At 41.1% G+C, this 12860-nt stretch overlaps 1 protein-coding gene across 10 annotated transcripts in view; it reads right to left on the bottom strand.

The window, feature by feature from the left end:
* The window catches only part of HHAT (hedgehog acyltransferase), a 334554-nt gene that overhangs the window by 258651 nt on the left and 63043 nt on the right, over window positions 1–12860 (bottom strand). For all 10 annotated transcript variants that reach the window (XM_073339002.1, XM_073339001.1, XM_073338997.1 and 7 more), the window contains one exon: window positions 12208–12358. In XM_073339002.1, the coding sequence (XP_073195103.1) occupies window positions 12208–12358 (151 nt within the window). The remainder of the gene's footprint in view (window positions 1–12207; window positions 12359–12860) is intronic.

A 12860-nucleotide genomic window follows, 5' to 3' on the forward strand; every position in this document is an offset into this window, starting at 1 on the left:
ACTAGCTGCAATGACATGCAGATTATTTTCCTGAGAGAGTGTAACTTGTAGGCTTCATTTTCTATACCATTTTAAATGTTCCATGAGCCACCACCCAATTTCAGCATTCCACCATATACTGCATTCTAATGTATAAATATTGACTTGATTTAACTTGATTTGTTCGGTTTTTACATTTTCTGGCTAATTCACTGCCTTCTGAAAAGAAGGTAGCAATTGTCATGTCCATAATGACTATAAACCTGCAAAGAAACGTGTGATATGCGTTGAGAAATAAGGTGAAACTCTGGCCTCAGTGAAGGCATGGCAGTTTTCCATTACTTTAACGGGGTCAAGATTTCACTCCATTTATTCTTCCTTCTAGAAAAAACAATGTTTTCAAGATAGGATTTAGAGTAGGAGGGAGGGAAAGAGAAATGATGGAATGGTTCTGTCCTCAGCACACTACACATTTTAAAAATGGTAAATTTGTTTAATAACTTGGCTGAAAGCCTGAAATCTAATTAAATAGCAACCTGAAATTACTAAATTCATGGTTAGATTATAAAATTCACTTTTTCAGTGCATGTCCTTAATAATGCATTTCATCAGATATTAAAACACATACTCTGTTCACTAATGGAGTGATGCACTGTAACTTGAAGGATTACATTTCTGCCTCCAGTATGATAACAGCATAATGGAAGTTTGTCTCCATCCTACCTCAGTAATCATTGTAAATGAGCTGAAAATCTCAAATGCTATGGAAAAGAAATGGATCTCAAGAGATAGGAATAATACCTGTCTCAAAAGGAATAAAAATTAATTGTTGTTCTTCCCTGAGCCAAACTTCTCCCATGAGTCAATTATGGTTCTTAAAAGGTCTTTGCAATTTCATTTAACATTTAACTAACAAATGGTACAAATACAGACTAGGAGTAATACTTTCAAAACCACCTAAGGGCCAGATTCAAAAGGCATGTCTGTGCTTAATGCCCATTGATTTTAATGGCAATTTGGTGCCTAAATACCTTTAAAAATCTGGCCCTAAGTGACAAAGTCACTTTTGAAAATGGGATTTTAGCTGTTAAGTCACTTAGGTGTTTTTGACCCGAGGTTTCCTTTGCCTTTGAAGATACTACTCTCTCCACTGCCTTCCTACTACAGCTGATGTGAACAGAATCCAGAAGTTCACTATTCAACACCCAACAGCTGCCCATCTCAAAGAGCTCTAACATGCTAGCACACTCGTGGAACAAGCCTCCTCACCACCCAGATAATTTGTGGTCAGGTTACAGAAGGATTTGACATTTAGTTCTGCTGCCAGCTCAAACCAAACCAGCAGGTATTGATATGTTCCTCAGGAAACTCAATAGGAAGGAAACAACTGAGTCTCCAGCACCTTTAAAGCAAATACTGACACTCCTCCTAAAAACCTAAACCAACCTAACAAAAAACAACAAAAACCCTTATAATTTGCATGCCAGCATATGATAATCTCAGAACAAATTTCAGAAACAGCAGATGTGGTACATTTCTTTCTTTATGACATCCTATTATAGTGTAACCCTTCTGCCAGGTGGTTAATGTCAGCAAAAAGGGCCAGTTTCAATATATCTAGAGTTCCTCTTGACAAATAACTAAACTGGATTGAGGCCCCATCAAGAAACTTGGAAAAATTAATGTAGCTTCAACAGGCAGAACTTCCACACTTGCAAGCACCCCAAGACTGTGCAAACAAGAAAATCAGTGCAGGGGAAACAGAACACAGTCAAACTTGGGAAAATACAGCAACAGAATATACATGAACATAAACAGTAAAATACCCCACCCCGCCCCTGTCCAACTCCCTGTCCATCTGCCAGCGCATGTCCAACAGGTGGCCACCCCACCTCATCTGTCCACTGAACCCCACTTATGGTTTGGATCAGCAGGCTTCCATAATTCAAGTACCTCTTTGCAAATCTGTCTCCAATCCCAAGGGACCTAGGCTGGTTCACCTGGAGGGATCACCATCTAAGCCAGTTAGTTACTTAGTGTTAAAGTGATGGATAGGTAGGGCCCCACCAGAGCCCACTCAGCTCTGCTGCTGTCCTCTGCATTATCTCTCGCAACCAAGTCCCCCCAGAAGGGAAGCCAAAAGTACATAAGACCTTTAAGCAGAGTCCACGATGCTTGGAAATGAGCTCTTTGCAACAAGGTAAGAGCTACTTCCTTTTTCTGAGCCTCTCTGGGATCCCACAACCCCTCAAAATCCAAGTTCATGAGTTCTGGTGAATCCTCACTAGAGGATTGTTGGTAGGCAGCCTATGCAAATGAAGGTCTCTATGGCACCACTTTTCCCTTTTCAACAATACAGGAAGTAAAGAGCTCTTTCCCCTCTAGCTTCTGGACATAGGTCTTACAATAGGAACAATTTTCAAAACTGCAGGCATCTTAAAAAAAAACCACCTGCATTCTTTAAACATATGCACACACAAGGTCTCCTTGGAAAACTGTTTTTTCATATATAGTTTCTACAGCTGATCTCAAGTCCATTTCTCTCTCTCCCTCTCTCTCTCATACGCACGCCCCTTATTGACTTCAGTACATGTGTGCACAAGTCAGAGTTTAATGTGCTATTATGTGCTTAATGAGCTATTTAGAAAAGCTGGACGAGCACAAGTCCACGGGGCCGGATGCGCTGCATCCGAGAGTGCTAAAGGAGTTGGCGGATGTGATTGCAGAGCCATTGGCCATTATCTTTGAAAACTCATGGCGATCGGGGGAGGTCCCGGACGACTAGAAAAAGGCTAATGTAGTGCCCATCTTTAAAAATGGGAAGAAGGAGGATCCTGGGAACTACAGGCCAGTCAGGCTCACCTCAGTCCCTGGAAAAATCATGGAGAAGGTCCTCAAGGAATCAATTCTGAAGCACTTAGAGGAGAGGAAAGTGATCAAGAACAGTCACCAAGGGCAAGTAATGCCTGACTAATCTAACTGCCTTCTATGATGAGATAACTGGTTCTGTGGATGAGGGGAAAGGAGTGGACGTGTTGTTCCTTGACTTTAGCAAAGCTTTTGACACGATCTCCCACAGTATACTTGCCAGCAAGTTAAAGAAGTATGGGCTGGATGAATGGACTATAAGGTGGAGAGAAAGCTGGCTAGATCGTCGGGCTCAACAGGTAGTGATCAATGGCTCCATGTCTAGCTGGCAGCCGGTATCAAGTGGAGTGTCCCAAGGGTCAGTCCTCGGGCCGGTTTTGTTCAATATCTTCATAAATGATCCTGAGGATGGTGTGGATTGCACCCTCAGCAAGTTTGCAGATGACACTAAACTGGGAGGAGAGGCAGACACGCTGGAGGATAGGGATAGGATACAGAGGGACCTAGACAAATTAGAGGATTGGGCCAAAAGAAAACTGATGAGGTTCAACAAGGACAAGTGCAGAGTCCTGCACTTAGGACGGAAGAACCCCATGCACCGCTACAGACTAGGGACCGAATGGCTCGGCAGCAGTTCTGCAGAAAAGAACCTAGGGGTTACAGTGGACGAGAAGCTGGATATGAGTCAACAGTGTGCTCTTGTTGCCAAGAAGGCCAATGGCATTTTGGGATGTATAAGTAGGGGCATTGCCAGCAGATCGAGGGATGTGATCGTTCCCCTCTATTCTACACTGGTGAGGCCTCATCTGGAGTACTGTGTCCAGTTTTGGGCCCCACACTACAAGAAGGATGTGGAAAAATTGAAAAATGTCCAGCAGAGGGCAACAAAAATGATTAGGGGACTGGAACACATGACTTATGAGGAGAGGCTGAGGGAACTGGGATTGTTTAGTCTGCGGAAGAGAAGAATGAGGGGGAATTTGATAGCTGCTTTCAACTACCTGAAAGGGGGTTCCAAAGAGGATGGATCTAGACTGTTCTCAGTGGTAGCAAATGACAGAACGAGGAGTAATGGTCTCAAGTTGCAGTGGGGGAGGTTTAGGTCGGATATTAGGAAAAACTTTTTCACTAGGAGGGTGGTGAAACACTGGAATGTGTTACCTAGGGAGGTGGTGGAATCTCCTTCCTCAGAAGTTTTTAAGGTCAGGCTTGACAAAGCCCTGGCTGGGATGATTTAGTTGGGGATTGGTCCTGCTTTGAGCAGGGGGTTGGACTAGATGACCTCTTGTGGTCCCTTCCAACCCTGATATTCTATGATTCTATGTGGCTCTTCGACTTTCAGGTATTTGGGTTTGTTCCCTCTCAGTTTGGTAATATCTATTTCTTGTATTTATGGATTTCAAACACAACCTCCCTTTAATTGATGGATTAATTACTAGAACGAGAACATTTCAGCATTGTAAGAGAAATTCTTTCTAATCCACGGTTGCTTTGTAAGTAGTCCTTTGGTACATTTAGGGGATCATCTAATAGAGTGGAATTTTTGGTGCACAGGTAGTTCTGAGATGAACACTTTGTTAAATGAGAGGAGTGAGGATTCACTCATTTCAGCAGGACAGAAATTCAAAACCATTCTAAATAATTATAAAACAGTTTTATAAAAGCAGCATCTGTGATAAACTGGAAAACTTTCACCATTAGCCCTTGGCCATCAAAGACTAGAAACAGCCTGAAAATGACATTCATAATCTGTGGGGAACAGGGAAGGAAGCACAAACTTGTCTTGTCTTTTCTCATCTTTCACTTTCAGCTACTGGTTAAGTCCCATTGGAGGGAAGGAATTTCAAAAGAACAGAGGGCCAGAAATTAAAGGAAATTACCCAGAAATATCTGATCTTCTTGGAGAAAGCTGCTAGATCATTTATAGGGGTTCAAACATCAATTGTCTATTCAAAGACAAGTAAATTTTGTACAGTATATCTCTTCTGAGTCCCACAGGAAATCCTCCCCCAAGTCAAAAGACACCAGCACAGCTACTAATATAGTCTTTGGGATGCAGCTGCAAATGCTGCCCCAGTGCTCCCTTACAAAGTGGGTGGGGTTGGTGGGCAAATCCTAAATATGCTGGTCATATTCTCACCCCGCCCCCAAGCTCTTCCCCATATTACCACAGGAGGTGTGGCATTCTCCTACGCAGCCTCTCCATGACATGCAAGGGTAGGCAGAATTTGCCCCTAAACTGACCCTTGATCATCTCTTTCATATGGAAATTTTTAAGATGAATCAGTTACAGATGGGTTTTCTTCTTTTCCCGAGGTACATCCCAATTAAAAGTTATATGGCTACAATTTTCCACTGATCCCATGGAATTTGAGAGGCAAATTCTGTGAGAGGAAATTTAGCCCTGATTCTTCAATCTCTCAAGCCTCAGCAAAAATCAATTAATTTAATGAGCCTGTATCATGGCCAAAGAATGCTGTGGCCCCAAAAGAGAAATCCAAAGCATAACACAGGATTTTGTTACAATATAAACCTGTTATACCAATAAAATAAAAACCAGCAGGATCTTATTAAAGTGGAAAAGGCAAAATGCCACATTTATTGTGAATACAGAAAGAATCATAGTAAGCAGTTAGTTATAACTATAACAATCCATTCAATTTCAAATTTATTCAAACACTCATTCATACACACACACAGAGGTTCTGCAAGGTTATCATCATAGTTACCAGCTTTAGAGTTGCTCGTGCCAAGCCACTGGCCAGGTGGCCTGGACCCAAGGAGGGAGCAGGGCCTTGTCAGATGCTCATCTGATGCTCCTGGAAGTTGGTTTGCAGAATCAGACCCCAAAGTTCTCACTTTCTAGAGTCCTTTTTATAGGAATTTATTCCTATGCCAGTCTATGGGAATTGCTTCATCATGCTGTTGCTGAATCAATCAGCAGATGGCACGTTCCTGACGGCTCCGTGCTGCCAGATGCTATCTTGTTCTTGAGGCTGTTGGGTGGATTCCAGTCTGCCCTCCAGGGGTCCGCTGGCTGTTTCCACTTGACGCCTTCTTCGGCCGTTGGACACTGGATTCTTAGGCTGGCACCTCCCTGATCATTCATTTATTATCCACACCAAGCATCCATCCACATACATCCTTTATCTCTATTTTAAATCACAATTGTTAAGAAAGCGAGATAAATACAACAAAAGGGTGGGGAGACTCTGTGTGCTGTTTCTGTTGTTACAAAGTATTGCTTTGAGTCTCTCTCTGTGTGAGTAGTAGTTGTTACAAAGTATTGCTTTGAGAACAGACTATGTCTTCGGATGTACTAACACAATTAGCAGCTTGCAAGCTTCACACAGAGGGAGAGAAACAGTAAAAACAAGAGACCAAAAACCAAGAGACCTCTTAATTAGTAATACCCCAGAATTTAAACTATGGGGAATCAAACACATTTGTGATTTTAATACAGAACTTCTTTAATATGATCCAACACAACAAACCCTCCAATACTACAACTGCAGTCTATGCAGTGACATCAAATGTCTGAAGCAGAGCAGGCAGCTGATCAGTGACTGGGTTTCCAATTGTTTGTTGATCATCATTAAAAAGTTACACACAATCAAGCTGGTCTGTCAGGCTCACACTCAGGGCCTTAATATTTGAGTGTCTTGTCCCTTGAGTCAGCAGTATGAAAAGGAGAAACATTTTCTCATCTGGTCCTTTCTAGCAGACATAAAAGACAACTGGAGAGGTCACTGCAATGGTAGGAAGCCTTTAATGGAAATCGTGAGGGAAGGTAAAAGGTGGTATCTGGGGGGAAAAGGGGCAGGTACAGAGACATTTTACAGGCCAGTTTTATACTGCACATTTACAGCCAGGATTATTATTAACCTACAGCAAACTTCTAGCCCACAATTTACAATTCCCTAAGATCTAGTGTATATAATATACTCATCATATAAAGGCAAGTAATCCATTAACAATAAGGAGGCAGATGACCTAGATTGATCTAAACATAATCTCCTTCAAATCATAACCCAGCTGCAACTATCCGATGTCACCAAAATTTCTGTGGGATATTTTTAACATATTAATATTACACACACACGAACTCTGCTGCTCCTGGCAACATTTTTCTGTGCTAGAGTAGCTAGTTTTTCATCTCACAGCAAGTCAATGCACATTGTTCCAGCAACATTTTAGCTGCTCTGCTGGTAACACAACACAATCACAGAGCTTAGCTCCTGCCCTGCAGGCCAGCACATTCTGCCTCTAGGCAGAAGCATTTCCCATCTGGTCCATGCCATACCCCAAGATTTTTTGTCTTGAGGATAATAAGTTCCCAGCAGAGAACCATGTTTTCTCCCCGTGAGCAGGGTCTATCATTTGCAGTGGCACAAATCTTTCTGGAGACACACCACTTCAAACAGCTACATGGACAAGAATTAGGGTGCTAAGCATGGAATGCAACCTGGAATCTGTCACATGGCACTCAAAATGCCAGACCTTTCTCCATCCCCTTGCTCAACACATTAATGCTTCTGGCTGGGATTTGTTTCTACCGCTCTCCAATTATATTTCCTCCATTCTGGATGTACAAATCAGAAAGATATCGCTAAAAAAACCTGTCTCCGACAAACTCCTACCTACCCTTTCCTGGAGAGTCCTCATCTTCAAGGCTTCACTGAGCTTAGGCTAAAACAGTGTCTTAAAACTATTTTTTAAGAAATGTCTGTTCCCATCCACTCTTGCCTCCAAACTGTAATACAGTATTTTGCAGATGCCAGGATTGAAACATGTTTAAGTTTGGTTGTGAAGCCAGTAAAGACTGGACCCTAGATAATACAGAGTGGTTAAAGTAGATGGAAGCAGTAGGGGGAAACTCAGGCTGCACTATCTAAGGAGGATGGGGAGCTGTGGGGGAGCACCACTTACCCAAGAAAGGGAGAGGAGGAGGAAGAAGAATAGCTGTGTTTCCCTGTCTCCACACTGTAGTCCTTAACAATAAAGGTCTTCCTGTAAGAGGGAGTTCATGGTGTTTCCATAGGATTTCAAGATACATTGATCATCTACTTTTGCATATGCATGTGCTCCATACTCACTGAACAAGTAGGATGGGCATATGAAAGAGAAACACACTTTTCTTCATAAACAGCATATGGGTTAATCAACATTTCTGGAAAATGTTTAACAGGCTGCGCCACTGAATTCCCCTGCAGGAATCATCCTCTGCATTGACACATTGAAATTAGCAGGTGTTGTAATGTATATTATCTATCTATTAAATCCCTAGTTTCCAGACCCTTAATCATCAGTATCCCACTAGGAGGGCACTTTTCCAACCAGAACTAATTTCCTGAGTATCAGTGTAAAGCTGTTAAAGCCAAGATGGAATTCAATCTCTTCTAGTTTTGCTGAACTATTTACTTCTAGCTTAAGAATCTGTATAGCAAGCATTAGCCTAGAAGGATTTCTCTAAGCATTTTTAAGCCTCCAACAATACTGGTTCTTATCACATGTGCTTAGCTACCTTGATGTTACAATATTCTTGCTAATTCTCTAAATAAAAGGCAGTTTGATTCCCTGTGGCTGAAATTTGGAAATGCAGTCATTAAGAGCCAGTTAGACACTCTAGCATAGTCTGTTACTGAGCTGTTGTCCCGTCTTGAATAAATCCAGAACTGGATATCACACTGTTTTCACAAATGCAGTTAGTTTCATTATTCGTGATAATACTGCATAACGTGCTAGTAAAACCGATGACATCCTAGTCATATGAAACCTCACTGCCACACTGAGTAACTGTATCCTTGATGAGAGCTGGAGAGAGACTGCTCATTTTTTTCTGAAGACAAACATTTTTGAAGTAGTAAAATAAAAATCAGCAACAGTCTACTGTCAATAAACAGGGTAACATGCCTCTTTATTACTGGCTTGGTTCATATGCATGCATTTTGCAATCGACACTGTTAGATAATTGTTTAGTGCCACATGGGGAGCACATGGATTGTTTTTCTGCAGTCTTCTTTGTTTCTTGATCTCTCCTAATATTTTCAACAACAGGCCATGGCATTTTTCTTCCTGGTCTCAAGACGTTCTACACACTACATCACACCATGAACCAGGCCAGCACCAATCATTACTAGGAACTCCTGCATGACTCTGCAACCCAAGCACCTCTGGTTCTATGCTTTAAGGACACGCGATGCTGGTGTAAGAGCAAAATCAATCTGTCTAACCTACCTGGAACAGGACTTAGTGAAATATTTACTCAGTTGATATGCTTGCTTTGCGTGTGACATTAGCATTGTCCTCCTAATCTCTATAGCCTCAAACTCTACTATACCTAGGGGCTGCATGTATCTATCAATGCACGTATCATCATGCTTTTAGACTCTCTGAATGCCATCTTTAAACTGCTGTTTCACTGACAGTGTCTGCTTGTCACCACTATACTCTATTCTGTATTTGTTTTATGTATTTTCTAATATTCTATTCCCCACCTTAGCCCTGAGAGTCTTTACCAGCCTCTGATTTTTATTGTTCTATAAAGCCAGATTCTGGTGCAAGTCTCCATGTTGCACACCATTAAGAGCAGGCCCAATCCTATTAATACTATAATTCAGACACAGTTGGTGAGGGTAGTCATTGATGCCAGGTAACACACGAATTAAAAACAGAGTTTGTATCAGAATTAGACAATCACTGTCCCCTAGACCTCACAATACAGACTATTTTGCTTTCCAACTCTTTTGATACCCTGGATGCAGCCAATATACATTACTGAAATTCTTGATGGGATGACCAGGTACACCTGAGATAGTCAGACCTCTAGACTGCAAACAAAGTCTGTTATTCTACCTTCCACCTCTGATGGTGATATTTCTATATAAGGCACTGAACACACAAAAAAGGATTGCAGCCCTGTGGATAGCAGTGATTCATGAGTTTAACTTTAAGGGTATGAGAGAATCATAACTCAGGGGATACAGAGGGCAAGCTATGTGAGATTTCTTAGATAACTGAAATTGACCCATAATTCACTAGTAGCCATGGGAAATTCTACCACTCATATAGCTTTCATAGCAACACATCAAATCAGCTGGACGTGAAATGATTTCAATACACAAATCCTATCTGTGAAATATCATATTTAATTATTTATTACCATGATTGTTCCCTATGCACATCAGTGAATGAGACATTTTGGCAAAAAACAACAGCACATTTTTCTTCTACTGTAAGATTTCAAACCAGTCTAAATCTAGTTGCCTAGTGGAACAAAAGTTTCTATGATCTCATAAAATTTGAAAATTTTATAACTAAAATATTTAATATATATTTTCGGAAGTGTACCGAAATCTTAAAGAAAGGCACCCACTCTAACTTCACAGTCAATAACAATTCTTCCATGGTCTATTTGTATCAAACACAGTAATATCATCTGTATTTGTGCTGATGTTCAATTTAGTTTACACCTCGGGAGCAATGCTCAGATTCCACGGAGTAATAATTGACACAGCAGGAAAACACTGGATACTGGTTCAAACTCTGCTTTCAAAGTCCAGCCACGCCAAAAGGCGTTGCTATCAGCTCACAGGCTGGCAAAAAACAAAAGATTTCTTTTTCAACCTGAAGGGTCAAAAGTTCAGTTCACAGTTTCAAAGGAGAATCTAATCGGAAGGGGTCTCTTGTTAAGTAGCTTGGATTTTTAATTATTTTAAAATGTCTTATTTATTTCCCTCCAACCTCAGCCACATAACCTATTCCCTTTTTGAATGTTTTCTACTGCCACAAAGCAAAACCCTGGTAAACGATTAGTTTTCTTTGTTATGGTTAGCTTCTGGCATTAAAAAAAAATCATCCAAATCAGTCCTGATAGTAGTGCAGCATGCAGGCCTACTAATTTAAAGAAAGGAAAAGGAAAAAGTTTTATTTATATTACAACTGTACGTAGAGTCCCCAATCACATCAAGCCTCATCATGAGGGCCCTACCAAATTCACGGCCCCTTTTGGTCAATTTCACAGCCATAGGATTTTTAAAATTGTAAATTTCATTAGTTCAGCTATTTAAATCTGAAATTTCATTGTTGTAATTGTAGGAGTCCGGACCCAGAAAGGAGTTGTGGGGGGGAAGGGGGGGTCGCAAGGTTATGGGGGGGGGGTGCGGTACGGCTACCCTTACTTCTGTGCTGCTGCTGGCGGCAGCGCTGCCTTCAGATCTGGGCAGCTGGAGAGCAGCGACTGCTGGCTGGGAGCCCAGCTCTGAAAGCAGAACTGCCGCCAGCAGCAGCACAGAAGTAAGGATGGCCTGGCATGGCATTGCCACCCTTACTTCTGCGCTGTTGCCTAGAGAGCTGGGCCCTCAGTCAGCAGCCGCCACTCTCTGGCAACCCAGCTCTGAAGGCAGCAGTGCAGAAGTAAGGGTGGCATGGTCTGGTATTGCCATCCTTACTTCTGCGCTGCTTCTGTTGGGTAGCTGCCTTCAGAGCTGAGCGCCCAGCCAGCAGCCACAGCAGCCCAGCTGTGAAGGCAGCACAGAAATAAGGGTGGCAATACTGCAACCCCCCTAAAGTAACATTTTGACCCCCCTGCAACTCCCTTTTGAGTCAGGACCACTAATTTAAGAAACGCTGCTCTCCCCTGTGAAATCTGTATAGCATAGGGTAAAAGCATACAAAAGACCAGATTTCATGGTGGGAGTCCAGATTTCACAGTCAGGGACACGTTTTTCATGGCCATGAATCTGATAGGGCCCTACTCATCATGCTAGGCCCCGTACAAACACACAGTAAAAAACAAGAACTGGCACCGAAGAGCTGATGGACTTAATTATTTAAAGCAATTTCTAAGCTTCACAACCACAGTTTTCATTTTGACTGTCCGTCATGTTTACTCAGACCTAGGGGAGACCAGAATTTCATGCTAAAATATGAACAAATATTGCTTTTAACATGCTAATGCTATGGAAAGTTTTCATATATACAGTTCTCTTCCTATTCAAGTGTTATAATCCACAACTCTCCTCACAGGGTAACTAATCAAGTGTTTCTTATCCTTCTCTGAATGAATTTTCAAGTGAAGGGTGTTTTTTGGACCAAGATTGAAAAATGATCATATTTCATAAATATCTAGAAAAAAATAGTCAGCTTAGTGGAGTCAAGTGGCCTGGATCTAATTCTAATCATTAAGATGATGAAAATCCTGAAAGGCGGCTTCCCTTTATCTCTGTGGCATGAAAAAAGTAATCATCAAACTGAAGATCTTGTAAAAGATGAAAAGTGAAAGAATAGTTCAGAACACACACACCATCAATACATTGAAAAATTACCGTCATATATCAATAATAAATTAAGCTTACTAACCGCCACATTCCAGTGAAACTGTGCATTGTGCTCACACAGCGAGGTAAAGCTGGAGGTTTGAGTCCATCCATTCGAATAATAAGAGCAGGAATACCAAAGAGAACCAGGTATTTCACATAAAAAAACAGTACTTGAGCTAATGCCAGGCCACCTGAAAGAGAACATGCCAACGCCTTAAAACAATAAGATAATGAAAAATTTTTAAAACATTTTTAAAAATCTTACTGATTTTTTCCTCATTCAAACAATCCATTATCAAAAAAAGAAACATTTTTTGATTAATAAGCTCTATGATACATACATTTTATAATATAAGAGCTATAATACACTTAATATAATATCTATGACCTTAAATGCGCACACAATAAAGTGGTATTCTTTCTAGTACGGAGATGTAACAAAGCATCAGCAACTCCACTTTCAAAATCTCCATTTGGACTTCAGGTCTGGATTGGTATGATAAGCAATAATTCACTTGTGTTAAGCTGAAAAATCAAGATGTATTGACCCAGGATATAAATATTTACCTCAAGGGACAATAAATCTTGATGTCTGCCAAAACAAAGTCAATACACAGTCTGTACAGTATTATTACATACACTCTTCACTTGTCCCTCCAAAATGGGTACAAATACTGTTACCTTTGTAGTATC

Source organism: Lepidochelys kempii, chromosome 3 (genome assembly GCF_965140265.1).
Source record: "Lepidochelys kempii isolate rLepKem1 chromosome 3, rLepKem1.hap2, whole genome shotgun sequence".
NCBI classification, from domain to species: Eukaryota; Metazoa; Chordata; order Testudines; family Cheloniidae; genus Lepidochelys; species Lepidochelys kempii.